We start from the raw sequence: 16,888 nt of genomic DNA on the forward strand, positions 1-16,888 counted from the left end.
AAGAGGATGCAGCGATTGTTGGCGATGTTTTCTGAAAGAATGTTGTTGTTGTTGTAATTTTTCTGTTTGCCGTGTCTTCTTCATATCATTAAGTATGTCGGAGTATGTTGGCAAGGCTTCCTCTACTAATTTTTCTACATGTGAAGAACGTAAAATAGAGGGATTTATGTCATGAAAATAATCTATTGCTGATTTCAGCTTGCGAATCCCTTTCGCTATGTTACTTGTGGTGAACTTGTCTTCTACTTCTTTATCTCGATCTTCTTTATCTGGTACTGCTTCAGTTTCAGTAACAGTTAGCTGCATTAACTCCTCCTAGATCAACCCAATATCAAAAGAACTTTGAATAGCATGTACTAACAAGGTACCTCCTGACTTCCGAAACGAAAAAGCGTTTAAACTAATCCAGGAAAAGTGTTTTCATAGTCCAAGTTTTTTTATTGTTCGTCCAAAATACTGGGAGCTTTGGCTTATCCTTCCCTTCAACGCTCGCGAATTCGAAGATTTGAAAATGATGGTGGGCTTTATCATGTACCCATTCGCATTTGAGCAAAACAACATAGTAAGTCTATCTCTACTTGCCTTAAAACCAGGAGCTCGCTTTCTTCCTGTTGCTTAACTTCTTTGCGGCATTTTCTTCCAAAATAGTGTAGTTTCGTCAGCGTTAAACACCTGGTGAGGTGCATAACCCTTCTCTTTAATAGTTTTCTACAAATTTTTCGAAATTTTCTAGCTGCCTCCTGGTCGGCAGAGGCTGGATCGCCAGTGCTTTTTACATTGCCAATCCGAATCGTTTCTTAAACCTATGAAACAACCTTTACTTGCATAAGATTCTGATGAAATAGACGTTTCACCAGCCCTTTCCTTATGGAATAGTAAAATTTTTCGCATTTTCTGTTATAATAAATTGAAATACTTTTTTGTGTCAGTCTTGTACCCACAAAAAACAGCATTTTCTGTACGTGAAACACATGGATCCCATAGGTGCTGCAAAGTTTTGACTGCCACAGGTGCGGCTACAGCTACGACTGAACGAATTTCAGATTCCATTTTCTTGATATAACTCACCGAACATTCGTTGATTCCGTAATGGCGGACCACAGAAGGTATTGACTTCGCCAAGCAGTCAATATATCAAATTTTTCTTGTCAAGTTTTCATTTTGATTTACCTTTTCAAAGCATTATCAGTAGCAATAGAAAAATGAGCCATCCTAAACAAGCACAACTCAAATTTTGTAAATAAAACACGTGAACGATGATTGCTGAGTATTTTAGAGAAAAATTCCAATAAAGGAAAAAACCGCGAATACGGAAACCGCGAATATGGAAACCGCGAATACGGGGGTCCGACTGTATATCATCTTCATGTAAGTTCTCATTCATCCAATTTGAAGCGTTTGATTTTAGTCTTCGATTCGTTTTTGCCTCGTGTTAAAAAAAAAAAAAACTATCTTTATTAAATTTTGTACAGTACCTGGAACGAATTAAACAATTTTCCATAGAATCCTATGGGAAATCGCGTTTCGGCAAACGAACGAGAGATTTCGGAACGGTTCGGCTATTGATCCCCATTATCATGATTCCGGATTATAGGAAATGAATTAATGAATTCATACATTGTTTCTCATACTAAATACCTGTCAGAATAATCACGGATCAGCAGACGTATCATTATATCAAATAATAGTATAATTATGTCAAATATATCCAATGAAGTTGCTCACGAACACAAATGTTATTCTTCCGATATTTCAAATATTACCAGCAATTGCCTATAATTACCGGATAGATAAATATATTTTTTTATTGTGTATTTGTTATAGAAACCGAGCCTTCTCGTTATAACGAATGTATACATAAGTAAGACAATCATTTGAGAAAAAACGGTCTCTATCAGAGAGAAAAGAAACGGTCCGAGGAGACTGACCGTTGTGGGTCGGAACCTGTACCGAACTTAGTTAGTATTCAGGTCGGCTTTGGAGAAAAATCATTATATTACACAAGAGCTCCTTGGCTCTCTTTTAGGGCTCCAGAGAAAGAGAGAGAGAGAGAGAGAGGGTTGAGAAAGCAAGCGAGAGATAGACTACTTGCTGAAAGGTGATTTTAATAACTCTCTGTGAAAGTGAGAGTGAAATCTTTTTCACTTATTATTTATTTACTTTCCGTCGAACAAAACAGGTCAAGTTTCTAATTTATTAAGTGATAATGCGCTTAAGAAATGTCAGGTCTTCATAACATGCTTGCCGTTGTATGTGATATGTTTAAATGATATCCTACATTTTTAAACATCTCGGTATGCGGTTATTTTATGAGACTTATTATATTAGGTTAGACTGTATCATTGCAGGTTTTTTTTACCATGTGTAGCAATGGTATTACGTGTTGTCCAGCACGTACTGTCCACACACGCGCAAGAAAAACCTCACAATTTGCAAATTCACAAGCGAGGAATTCAAAATGGACATTTTAAATTACCGTGTTACATTTTCGTGTGAACAACATACCGATGAGTAACTTTTACGCGCGTGTGCTTGTATACGCTCAATAAATTTGTTTTACTGCGCTAAATTAGCTTGAAAATACTGCTTTTTTGCAGATTAAATTCAGTGAAGTCAATTAATCATTTACTCCTAGAAGGTCTATGGGTAAAACCCTGCTATTCATTCGAACAATAATATAATTTTAAATGGACAAGAAGAAACAAAGAGTTGAAACTGAAAAACTCATGGAACTTCACAAAACTATGAATTTTTCAAAGTTTATTTTTCAGTAACTTTATCAAGGGAAAAAAATAAATAAAAATCATGGTTTTACTCCAAAAATTAAAAAAAAAACAGTGTATTTATGTAACATTACGCACTCTTTTCCCGCCCTGTTGAGTAAGAGTAATCAGAGCAGGTGATCGCGAGTATGAGTGCGTACTCTTGGTGAATATTGTCAAATCTTTGAGTGCGTAGATTTGACAGTATTCGCAAATGCATACGCACGTACCTTCGTAGCTAGAGCACTCCTCATGCCACCACTCCTTACTTATTCCATACTGAGTCCAATCTTCATAGTAGCATACTTCACAAGCGCTGAGAAAATAGATTTATTGCAGTCAAATATGGTGAAAGAATCGTTTTTTCGATGGAGTTTTGAAAATCCTTTTCCTGTGATTTCAGGGCTTCTTTGATGCACCCCTTTCCTCTTTTTTTTATAGGCTCGATAGTTCTCTTTGCTATCTTCTCTTCCATATTCCACTTCATTTCAAATGATAGAACTCGCATCACAGTTCGTACTCTTAGCCGCCCGTGTATGTTCTTTCTCAATCGCTCATAGCCTAAGATACAGTTGAATTTTAACGTCACAATATCGTTTGGCATAAAAAATTCTTTCTAACAACTTAAACCTTAAAAGCTTCCATCAGTCTTCTATTTAGAAAAAAATTACATGCTAACAGGACAAAATCACATTTTACCCAGTAAATTGAGGTGTTATCAATAATGATGGTTTCTTGAGACCGTTCAAAATTCGCATGTTAACGTGGTTGTAACCCCCCCTTTCACTTACGCTGTTGCCAACAGAAAAAAAATGTTTACTCTTATTCATCTTTCCCCTACTTTTATGTATAACGAAATGATGCAGTGCAATAACAATACCGATGTACGCTTACTTTATAATAGGTGTTTCGTGAATAGCATCGAAAAAAAAATATTTTGGTGATTCCAAAATTAGAAAAAAAATTTAAATTATCAGGCACAACGAAAAAAAATCATCTGTGGGATTGCGGCATCTCCGTGAATTAATTTATTGTTTGATTAGTTATTGGATACCATTGTTTGTTTTTGCATACATAAATGTTGCCATGAAACTTGTCACATTTAAGTTTGCTGTTTATGACACATAGAAAGATCATACCCCCTTATAGTGTTTGTTTTGTAATTGTCTTTCTGTCTTGTTCTTTTTTGTGTTGTCATGTCCACTAAAAAATGGCAATTCTTTTTCCGAACCGAGCAAAACCTTTAGTCTACCAGCCATTGACAAATCAACTGTAAAATGAATAAATAAATAAAATGACAATTGAGAGGAACGGCTACCAGTCAATAGAACGTCAATTAATGTAATTCAAACCTCGCTACTTTTTGCACTGAAAGGAATTTATTTTCTGTCGTTTGGACAGAAATTCGTCAAGATGTCGTTGATCAAAATTCTTGATTGACGAAACTTTCTGAGAATATCTCCATAGTTCTTTCTTGGTCATTTTAGCACGTAAAAAGTAACTAAAATTTCACCACTCTAACTAACATAATTAACATTTTTATTAGGAACATGTGTAAAATTTACAAATTGTATATTTTTTGTACAATTAAAATTTTAAATATGTTTTTAGCTGTCACAGATGAATTTCTTTCTTGTTTTTACTCATAATTTTTTCTTTTTTCTTTTATTTGTGAAATCAACCTTGGAAATTTTATTCCTATCGGAAACTATTCGAGAGACAGCGCGTGTATTGTACATACAGGATCTTTATAATTAAAGTTCCACTTTGAAATGGTCATAAAAAGAAAACTACTGGACAAAATGTTATCAAACATGGGAATAGTTTACAGGAGCTCATGGGACTCAATTTTCCGGGGGGGGGGGGGAGAAACACAAGTTGGGAATGACACTGCATGCAATATTGTTAAAAGAAATAAGACATGAATACATCAGTTTAAAATGTTTTAATCGTTTCTAAAAAGTGTTACAAAGCATGTTCAATGTGGCGTGCACCATTTTCTGAAAGCAAGTTAAATCACATTACTGAGTTCTCAACAGTAGCTCTTAGCATATCAGGTGGAAGGTTGTGGACATGTCTGTGTATCGCATCCTTCTGCCGTAAGCCATGTAGCCATTGAGATTTTGTATAAGCCCATTAAACAATTTCGTTTTGAAACGATTAAAATCATTTTAAACTGACGTTTTCATGTCTTATTTCGTTTAACAATATTTCATACAACGCCATTCCCCGCTGGTGGTGAGTTTTTGAACATTTTTTTGCGGAAAATTAAATCCCATGACCTCCTGTAAACTATTATAACATTTTGTCCAGTAGTTTTCCTTTCGAGGCCATTTCAAAGTTGAACTTTAAGTATGAAGACCCTGTACATATGTATAATCACTGAAGAAGTTTCCGTAGCCTGTTTATTTGAACTGAAATACATAAAATGTATGTATCATGACATAAATTATATGAAGATTGCTTCTCATTTTTAAATCGTGTTATGGTTTGGTCTTCTTCCTTGTTAATGAAAATTATGTAAATAATATCCTTTGTAGTGATGGGCTACATCGAGTTAGTCTGTCTCAAAAAGTTTTCGTGGCGTACGAACTCCGGATCATTCGAGAATTTTTTTTTTCCGGCCCCAGCAAAGCAATCTAAAAATACTTTTCCTTTTTTGGTTCGTAACTTTTAAAAATTTATTTTTAATTTTTATTTATTTTAATGGTTTTGAATCACAATTATACAAAGGGCATTTAAAAAATTAAATTAAATTGACCTAAATAATTTAAATTTTAAAATCACTTTCTGAAGTTTTTTAATTGAATTGATTCAATATGAATTTTGGTATCTCTTGCATTCGATTCAAAATAGGAATAAATGCAAACATAGCGATGGAATATGGCTAAATGAGATAAAAATGAGCAACCTGGCACCCACAAATGTTCTACCAACTTCCTGTTCTACAAACGCCGTAGTTCCCAACGTAAAAGGCTACAAGTACCCCACCCCCTTTAAATGCGTAGGGGCTAGAGCACCTCTAGAAATAAGGAAGCTTGAAAATTCTGAATTTTTAAATGCGTGGCGGATTTGCTCAACCCCAGACACACCTAAGAGGTTTGCGCACCCATAGAAATGTGTAGGAATCTTACATATCACTAGAAATGCTAGAGACTTGCGCACCTCTAGAAATGCCCGTTAGACGTGAGTAGTCCTATAAATGCGCAAAAAGCTTGCAACCCCCCCCCCCCAATCCCCAATATTAGCTTTTGCATTATGCCGCAACAAAATACAGTGATAAATCGGCAGATAATTCGTTCCAGAATAGCGTTCGGTAACCGAAATCTTCCTTACGTGAAATGCGATTTCATATAGGTTTCTATGGAAAATCGTTTGCTTCGTTCCAGTCACTGCCCAAAATTTAAATATAAGTTTCTTTTAAAACACCAAGGAGAGAGCACTATAAAAAAGGCAAAAACAGACTGGAGGCTAAACTGAACAGCTTCAAAAATGGATAAATGAGAATTTACAGAAAGAGGAGACGCTTACGATCTTTTTATTTTACACTAATGTACACAACCAACACCAGCTTGACTCTGCCGAAGTTTGTGTTGGCACAACCCAGTCGAATTTGTAGATGTCCCATCCATTTGTATTTTGGTCATCTCATTTTTGTGTCTCATATATGCAGAGAATAAGCTTGTAGAATGCCTTAATTATTCAGTTTGATGCTAAGAGTCTTGCACTAAAATAACAGCTCCGGAAACATAGGATGAATTTCATAGGCTACATTTCCAATGAATTTTCTATTAGCTGAATCTTTCATTGTACATGAAATGATTCAAAAACTTTCAGAAAGAAATGTAGGTTCATCTGGAAAAAAAGATTCCGAGTTGGACATGAGTTAATCAGGCTCGAGGGAGCTATCGCTAAAATTCAGACTCACGACTCGGCAGTTTTATGTTAGCACGTGCATCCATATCAACGAAAATGTTCGTTAGCCGAATCGGTATTCGATAGTTAGCCGAGGCAGAAAAATCAGGAAAAAACCTTCATTAGCCAAACAATTCATAAGCCAAGGTATCACTGCATTTTGATATTTACTATTGCACCAACAAATTATCACTGACTTTATTCCCTGTACAGCCCTTTTATGGCAAATAATTCGAAAATAACGCATGGAATTATAAAATATGAATGTCCACAAATTTAAGAACATAATTTACAATCTTTTAGGCCAGTATTACACCATGAAAGTTTGATAAAAGTTTCTTTAGAAAACTTGAAATATGCAACCAATTAGTGTATCCGTTATATTCAAGCGAATGTAACACAACTAGGCTTATAGGTTATTTTTTAAAAGTTTTGAAAAAGGCTATTTTATCAAACTTTTAGTGTAATCCCGGCTATTACATCCATAAAAAAATTCGAAAATATGATTTATAGCTAGTAATATCAAAATATCCTTGATGAACGAGAAGCTACAAGAGGGATTTAAAAAAGAGAAGCGGTCATTCTTATGGACATTATTCACAATTGAAAGACGACAACTTTCTTCAAGAAATCGATTAATCACAATATCTTACAAATAAATCAATAAATTAGAAAAAGAAAAAAATTAATTTGAGAAGAAAAAAACAAAACAAAACAAGAGACTCTCCGATGTGCTGCGTACCATTAATGAGTGATTAAAGTGTTGGGGCCCAAAGAAGTGCCTCAACACCGAACCTAATAAAATTTATCCGATGGCAATAAATCTTGGTACCATTGGTTCCAAACCCTCAGTCCCGAGCAGGATTTCAATATCAATACTAACCAATGAGGAGCCACTCCTTTATCTTTGGCAATAAAAAAATAATAATAATAAAATAAATAAATGAGAACTTGTTTATTAGGCCGGCCCTTTCATGGCCTAAACTGAAGGGTTCACTCACATTAAGTAGGGCTCTTGGCTGCGTTTGCGAATTAATTATTGATCTAATGCTTGATTTCAATGGCTTTGATTGACCCGGTATAATTTGTGATAAAAATCTCTCCCGGAGAATGGGACGGACTATATCTAAAGGGCGAAACTGTGATAAGTAATTCGATCTCTCTCTCTCTCTCTTGGGCAACCTGAACTGGTTGGTCCATCCATTATACAGTACATACAGGGGGATGCAAAAGAAATGATTATTCAAAGTATTTTTATGTCTTTTAAGTTTGATAAGCGACGAAAGTTCAGTTAAATAATTAGGTAAAAAGCATCGATATGCGAAAGTGAGGTTATATAGGATAGATGGTTTTTAATCTGTTTTCATCACATCTGGACACCGTAATGATTGGTGAAGTGTAATCAGTGATTGATAGATAGATCTGAGGCGATTTTGCACGATTTCTACAGTTTTATATACAGTAGATCAGCGTTTCTCAACCTATCGTCCGTGGCGATGATATAGGTGATCCGCAGGCAGACTTGATAAAACTATTCACCCGTTGTAATTGATATTAATATTAATTATTAGTAATATTCATAGGGGTTCAAATAAAATTATACCGTCATATTTAGGTTTGACATGCGTCATCGAGGAGAATGCAGGAAACTGAGATCCTGAAACTAAATTTTGCCAAAAATGACAATTTATTGCTTTAAATGCAATTTCATAATTACTGCTGAAATTGCTGAAGAGTGTGGGAAATGAATGGTTGCTATAAATCGCAGTAAACAACAACAATGTATTTCACGAAAGAAACATTCAAATGATCTGATGATCATATTTCATTCAGAAAAATATGGTAAACTTGGATCTTTTAAATGTTAATCCGTAAAATACGGGACATCTCCAATCACCATCAAAAGCATTGTCAGACGTAGGCACAATCAGCAATCGTGAAGTAAATACATGAGATGAATATTTATAATTTTTGCCATATAATATATTTTATATCGTGAAAACGCGCTGCGTATTTTCATGACTTTAGTAAATATTACAAATCCAAATAAGTATTGTTGAAAAAATGGGGCGATTGTATAAAAAGAAATCTGAACAATGTGTGTGAAATTACAGGAATGTCCCGTAATACGGGACACAAGTGGTGTGCCAAATTGTTTCAGACATATTACTGGTTCTTGTTTTCAAAAAGGTTGAGAAACACTGCTCCAAAATCATTCTTCTGTAACTTAATGGTAGAGTTGCTGGGACTGCGAGAGGTTCGTGGTTCAATACCCTACGGATGTATGTGAATTTTCATACCGAACTTCATCTTCATCTCCGCTTGGAATCCAGCCTTACGTACTTTGTATGAACAGCGGAGAATGACATCGCACGTTTCTACAAAAATCTTCCTGAATACATACAAGGAAAGACCAAATTTGAAAATTATTCATGTGACCTCAGGGCCGTCTTAAGATCATCATAGACTCTCGGGCAAAGTGATTTTTCTGAGGGTACCCTACTAGAGTACCCTGCTAAAGAAATACCTGCCTACCAACTTATGAACTTACTTTTGAAAATTGTAACTATTGTATATCCCGTTATCATAAGGCCCTTTCTGTACTTCTGTACTTGGGATCCCCCTCCGCTGTACATGATTGGTCGATGAGTTGGGCCTTGCTAGTCCTCCTCCTCCTCGAGCAGTGTTTCTCAACCTATGGTCCGTGACGATGGTACAGGTAAGCCGCAGGCAGACTTGATTATTTTAAGTCTAACTAAACGAAAAATTATTGATATTAGTTTTTTATTGATATTAGTAATATTCATATGGTTTCAACAGGGCCGTAATTTCACCTTTTTCCAGGGGGGGGGGGGCAAAGCACATGTACTCAATGTATGTATATATATATATATTTGTATATATATATACCATTTTTAGTGTATTTTCAAAAGCCGGGGGGGGGGCGGGGGGGCCGTTGCCCCCCCCCCCTAAATGACGGGCCTGGGTTTCAAATAAAAATTAGACCTTCATGCTTAGGGTATTTCTATATATAATCAAAGAAAATACTGGAAATCGGAATATTAAGTATAAGTAAAAATCTGAAGTAAATTCTTACCAAAAGATGCAATTTATGACAAATTTGCTGAAATTGCTGAATCGAATAATCTTCGTTGAAAAAACGAGACTATTGTATGCAATCGGAACAGACAAAAGCACATTAATGTCCCGTTAATTAAGAGACGCATGATCACGCTACTCATGATGTGAGTTAAAGGTCCATCGAATTCTCTCAGATATTTTACTGGTCCTTGAATTTACGCTGGCCTAGAGGCATTGGGCGACCTTTAATATGAAATTGCCATTTTAGTCATATTTCCAGGGTATCATTTACTATATGCGTTGATTTTTTTTTCGGGAGAGAGTATTTTTCAACGGTGTCTTTCTTTGTTTCAGGTACACAGTGACCAGATGCCATTCCGTTGCGACTATTGCCATCGGCTATTCAAGCACAAACGCAGCCGCGACCGGCACGTCAAACTTCACACCGGTGACCGGAAGTACAGGTGTACGCAGTGCGAGTCAGCTTTCTCGAGAAGCGACCACCTGAAAATCCACATGAAAACGCACGACAACGGCAAGCCTTACCAGTGCACAGTCTGCAACAGGGGATACAACACTGCCGCGGCGTTGTCCTCCCACATGCAGAACCACAAGAAACTCAGCTCTCCACTTGCCGAGATCGTGACAACGACGACGACAGCAGCCACAGCGAATACTATTACAGGGACGCTAACTACGTCATTCCCCTCTTCCGTGGACCAACAAGTCAAGACAACGGAGGAAGTCCTTCTAAACAACAGCAACTATAGTCACAAATGCGGACAATGTTCCACCAAGTTCCACAGTATCAGCGAGTTCCAGGTAAGTAGAGACAAATTGAAGGCATCCTACTATACGTTTGGAACAAAAAATATCGATTTTTCTTTTCCCCATTTTTTGTGAAAGCCACATTTCTTGTAATTCCAAAACAATCCTTGTTTTGTTTACGTGACACTTAGAACCGAAGTCACACCCACTTTGGTGTTGCGTTTTTACATACAAGTATATCTGCGAATAAAAACTTTTAAGCGTATTTCACAACAAATGATATTTCTGACATTTCACTTGAGTTTGAAACATTTGACTTTTAAAAATCTACTGATTACATCATTACAAAATTTTAATATGATATTCTGACATACAGGATGTCATAAAAGTGCTAATGCGGCCTTTGTCTCATCAGCCATCTGTCGTAGAGATATAGTTTCAATTTAAAAAATGCTCAAAAGGCGTTCAAAATTTATCCTGTACCAGTTTTAGAGTGAATATATGCAACAAAATGAAAAAAAAAAATCTAAATTTTTAAACGGTCCCATTGTCTTCTAACTTCCAATTAGAAAGGTGTTCCTCTGTCTCTCCTGGAGCAAACACACAAAAAAATTTTCAAGCTTCTAAGTGCAATATTCGCTGAGATATTAAAATTCCCAAATCAGAGAAAAGTTAGGAAAGGACAGAAGAGGGAAAGAAGCGTTGCCCGTTAGAGTTTTTGCTTTCTTTCATAATATTTCTCCGATTTTTGAATTGAAATATCTTAGCGAATATTGCACTTAGAAATATGGTTTTTTTCTGTTAGCCTCATGAGAGACAGGGTAACAACTTTCTAATTGGAAGTTAGAGGACAAGGTTACCGTATACAAATTTAGATTTTTTTTTATTTTATAACACACTGTATTTTCACTCTCAAAACTGGTAAAGGGTAGTTTTTAACGCCTTTTGAACAATTTTTAAATTGGAATCATATCTTTAAGATGGACAATTGATGAGATAAAGGTCTCTTTAGCACTTGCAGGACACCCTGTATATCGTTAGGATTTAAGGTAACAAACTTAAATTTCTAAGGTCAATCACTTGTATTTGTCAAACTACACTGTTTTATACGGTGTGGTGACCGCACAATAATTACACACGTGATTCTTTGTGAAAAACTAATATGGAAAAGTGTTTTCCTTTTTTTTTGAATGAACATATTCATTGCATCATGGTGAGTTTGGTATGAAAATGTGTGATTCGATGAATAATCAATAAAAAAAATCTGAAACAACACAAATTATTTTGAATATATCAATTCATAAAATAATTTTCACATCACTTAAGTGATGCAAAACTGCACTGTGGGCCACTTAAGTGAAGTAAAACTGCACTGCGGATCACTTAAGTGATGTAAAACTGCACTGCGGGTCACTTAAGTGATCTTGAAATGTGCCGCGGACTACTTAAGTGCCCTGGAATTATGTCGCTGGCCACTCAAGTGATGTTGAACTGTATCGCGAGTAACATAAGTGACGTGGAACTGTGCCGCGGTAAGCATATTTCCATATCACGTAAGTGACCTGTGGTGCTGTTCAAGATCACTTAAGGGACCCGCTACATGTTCTTAAACGAATGAAGTGGCCCACACTCTTCTGAAGGTTGAGCATCCTTTGTTCTTATACTATTTTATATTAAATCTCTAAGAAAGATAGTCGCAGGGAGCACCATTTGACCCTCAGGCCGACTGATTTTTCTGAGGCCCTTCCAGGCAAATTTACATGCATACTCCTTGAAAATTTAACCTATATATCATTTTTGTGAGGCCCCACGGCCGTGTCCCGGTGGACCTATGCGTTAAGACGGTCGGCACTGGTTAGTCAGATACCTTAAAATTAATTTCATCAAGGAGGAGAAAAAAAGAGCCTCTTTGGCGACCGCCATTGGGGATCGATAATTAGTGATTATAATAGTGTATGTAATCAAAAATCCCCCATGGTCATTTCAACTGCTCTCTAATTGCGCCAAACGATGAATGTTATCATTGAAACCCATCGACGGAATCGATGACCTTTAAAAAGGCACTCTTTCGTCCCCCCAATAGTCTTTTCCCACATGGGATGATGTCCACATCCATCGATCCTTGCCGTTGATGCGACTCCATCCTCAATCAACAGAGACCCCTAACGAATTCTTAATAACATAATTACATAAATTGGAAATAATGAACAAGGACCAAAATAAATGAATGTGAAAATAATAACAAAGACGAAGAAGAATTCTTAAAGAGGGGTTTTTTTTTTTTTCATTTGGGAACAGGGTCCCAACACGAACCCAGGGTGATTTTTTTTTTAATGAAAAGGATGATGATGATGGGGAGTGGGGGGGGGGGGCTTTAATTGGATGATTAGTCTGCACCCTTTTGGGCGCTAGAAATCAAAGACCATCTTTATCCTGTTTACATACACAAATTCCCTACCATTTGGTGTTGTTTCGGCCCGACGTCCACGAGGGGAGCCAAACTTTTGACTGATGCCACTCATTATGGGGTGGAAGCTCTAACAAAATGAGAAGTTGTTCCTAAATAACATGCTATCTTCCAACAAAATGCCAGCAATCAGTAGCTTGAGGAAGAAGAATATATAGAAAATGTATACATGTATATTATCATACATACAAGGAGCTTGAGCTAGTTGGCCCTCTGATCACGTAGATTTCTCTTCAGTTATAAAAGACAACCTCTGTGTACGTCTGACATTATTATATTCGGGGTTTTTTCTTCGTAGATGATTCGTTCGGCTTTGACTTGTGTGTGATTGGAAACAGAACCCGGATCGGCAACGATTTCTATATAGTTATTTAGATCTATTATATGTGACGTTTCTATTAGTTAAAGTGTCATTGTCGTTGGTTCCGTAGATGCATGATGTGTCTTTTCCGCCTTCAAGAAAATGTTGGATGTCTCTGTTTACCACGGAGAACCCCTGAGAAGAGGCTTGCGAATTGGATCAGTGTTGCTAAACTTTTCCACTTATGGCCACCCTTCAGACAATATTTTCACTTTGTGCCACTTCCCACCTCTGTCTTAACGAGTTTCTACCTTTTCTTTAACGATTTTCATCCAGGAGAGAGCGAGAGAGCGAGACATTTTCCTACTCATTTAATTGATTGCTAGCTAAATTTGTAGCGTACAAAAATTTTATAAATAAATTTAATTTCCGCACCCCCGGTCTGAAGTCCTGCACCTGTTCCTTTTGTAAGGATTCTAAGGGTAGTTCCCAGGACCGATTTCTTGCATGGGCAAACGGGGCGCGTGCCCAAGACCCACAAATTTTCTGGGAACATTCGGATGCCAAAATTGGCGTCTTCTTTCGATATTTTAGTATTTTACAAAGATATTAACAAATATTTTTAACTTTTGATCGCCTTGGGGGATACGGGCCCTTCATGCAACTCTGCACTAGCATATTCCTCTGCCTAAATGAATGCTTTATACAAAAGGCCCTCAAAAAACCGTGGGGCGCATAGATGGTGATAGACTTGGAAGTTGAGGGGAGGCACGGTCATTATTGCTGGGGGGGGGGGCACGATGATGACGATGTCAATTTATATATACATATATACATTAGATCAGTCGACTCCACAGTTGACACTAGGGGGGGGGGGCACGCCCTCCCAGTATATCCGCCCATGGTGGGGCGTGGTAGCCCACGTCGATAAGATACTCGCTTAAAGTACCAAAGGGCGTTTAGAGGAGTCGCGAGTTCGATCGTGACATTACTTTCGAAGGTCACGGTTCGTCGTTGGCAGAAACGTTCCTGACACAGGGGTAAAACAGAAACGGTGACACGGGCCGCAGAAAAATATTGCAACCGAAGGGAGTCCAACACCAAGGGGTTAGCGCACCAACCTCTCGGTGAGTATAAAAAAAGGCTGCAATTCGGAATCAGAAACAAAGTGTAGGTCCCGGTCTAATTAGTCTTCGTGTGCAGAAAATGACTGGTGCAACAAAATAGATCAAAAAGTCGTGTTTTCCCAGGGCAATGGAATTTTTTTCCCAATATGATTAACTTTAAATAGCTTTATTTTTTTGATATGTTATTTTTTTTTCATGTCTTTGTAGCGAATTAACCAGTTTGTCGTGCCTCTCTTCTCACTTTATTTTACTCCTTTGTAATAATATATATGGTCTTGGTAGAGCGGGGGCATCATGTGGCACCAGGTTGTGAACCATGTTGCTCTAGTTCTGTGTTTTCCCATTGGCTCTCAAACTTTTCTCACCAGCGGCTCTCTTGCTCTAGTCAACGTTAATACATGGGTCCCTATAATAATTATTATATTAATAATAATAATTATTATTATTATCATTAATAATTAATATTATAATGTTATAATAATTTTTATTATTAGCGGTTCTTGGTTATTATTGATGCTTGGAAGCAGTCCTCTGTTAGATTATAATCTAACAGAGGACCGCTTCCAAGCATCAAACAGTCACATATGAATACGCCAGCTTACTGCAATGTCCCTAACAAAAGTTGCAGACGCCCCTAAGAGCCACGTCGCACGCTTTGAGAAAGTCTGCCATAGGCAAAGGTTCTTCAACGTGACCCTCGTAGCGGCCGGTTGACCATGTTGTTAAAATGTTAACCCCACATTCAAAAGACGAGAAATGAAAGAAAAAAATTCAATATAGCCGCAACCATGTAAGGGGATACAGAGGCTAGTGATAGTGATAGGAACCGAGTGACATCCAGGTTCTGTCACACTCGGTGATACAAGCACATTGTTCCTGGGGACTCGGGTGCCTCAGGGAACCTAACCATTTATTGAGCTTGAAAAAAATGTATTACATACATGGGCAGGTGCCATTACGCACATCGCCAGTAAACAAGTATAAAATTTATGATCGAAAAATGGTGATTCATGCAAATAAATCACAATTATAAATCACGAAATCGTCATATTAATCGTCACGATCGAGAATAGTTCTTGATGAAATTTGATCTGCTTCACTTCGGGGATTTTCATTAAATCAGTTACTATCACATCAATGAAAACTGTCAATCTGCTGCTGGATTTGATTTGGTCCAAAGACATTCGTCAGCAATTGCTGCCTGTATCCAACTTCTCGATAAGCCCGCATCGATCATACTATTCTCGACTACTCTGGCTCCTCTTTTTCTTCCTCATCCCAAACATTTTTTTTGGAGGCTTTTGATTACATACAGGGTGTCCCATTTCGTAAGCAGTTCAAAAATTCATAAAAAATTAAAGGAATTGTTAAGTTAGAATGTAGTTGGAGAAGCTATTTTCACGAGAGAGTGAAGGGGATTTATTTTTTGATACAGTTACAAATTTTGTTCTAATTTTTGTCGATAGAGCTACTACTACTACTACTAAGCCCAGACATGCACCTCGTCCATATTCCTTTGCGGAACCTCTAACGAATTGGTATATGCGGGAATGTGCGTGTACGTGTAGTGAAACCTGATGTGAAGTTTGTTTCTGTGTAATGCTTATTATGTGTAGTGCTGCCGTCTTCCACCAGTTTTTTCTAACTATGAGTGAAGTGTAATGATTGAATAATTAATCGTTGTAGGCCTGTTGCTCTCTGTGGCGAGACTTTTCAATGGGGAGATCAGCTCGCATTGTCGAAGGAGCTGTAAACCAGTCCGGCAGAAGAAATTGGACCTGAACATTTTTCCATCAACCCCTTCTGTGTTCGAGACGCTCGTAAAGATTCAGCCGGCGCCGGCGGTTTATAACAGAGGGATACAGAGAAAAAGGTGATGGGGGTAATTGCCCACCGTTCAGTGAAAAATGTGTATAATTGGCATAAACGGAAGAGCGGTGATGAACATTCGACATACCCGTTCACTATATGCAACCTTGGTGATTTGCCCCCTACTCCCGTTCGACGAGTCTGAGAGCTATACTATACTTCAGAACTGTGACACGTTTTCCATGTTCACACGTTAGCACCGTGCGTTCGATTTTGTATCACCGAAGCCGTCTTAACAAAACCTCGGGATGGCACAATATCCCAAACATTTTTTGGGGGGCTTTTGATTACATACAGGGTGTCCCATTTCGTAAGTAGTTCAAAAATTCATAAAAATTAAAGGAACTGGTAAGTTTGAATGTAGTTGGAGAAACTATTTTCACGAGAGAGTGAGGGGAATTTTTTTTGATGCAGTAACAAATTTTGTTCTAATCTTCCTCGATGGAGGGCGCTGTAAATCAGTCCGGCAGAAGCAATTGGACCTGAACATTTCTTCAACCCCTTCTGTGTTCAAGATTCAGCCAGTGGTTTATAACTAGGGTGACCATACGTCCCGTATTTCCCGGGACAGTCCCGGTATTTTCTCTTTTTTTGGCCG

At 37.4% G+C, this 16,888-nt stretch overlaps 1 protein-coding gene across 2 annotated transcripts in view; it reads left to right on the top strand.

Moving 5' to 3' along the window:
• LOC149089887 (uncharacterized) overlaps positions 1 to 16,888 on the top strand; it is a 216,426-nt gene that overhangs the window by 168,027 nt on the left and 31,511 nt on the right. For both annotated transcript variants that reach the window (XM_089254579.1, XM_089254631.1), the window contains one exon: positions 10,113 to 10,580. In XM_089254579.1, the coding sequence (XP_089110705.1) occupies positions 10,113 to 10,580 (468 nt within the window). The remainder of the gene's footprint in view (positions 1 to 10,112; positions 10,581 to 16,888) is intronic.

This window comes from Pholcus phalangioides, unplaced genomic scaffold (genome assembly GCF_987345545.1).
Source record: "Pholcus phalangioides strain wild (caught in Gottingen) unplaced genomic scaffold, Ppha-v1.0 ptg000001l_1, whole genome shotgun sequence".
NCBI classification, from domain to species: Eukaryota; Metazoa; Arthropoda; class Arachnida; order Araneae; family Pholcidae; genus Pholcus; species Pholcus phalangioides.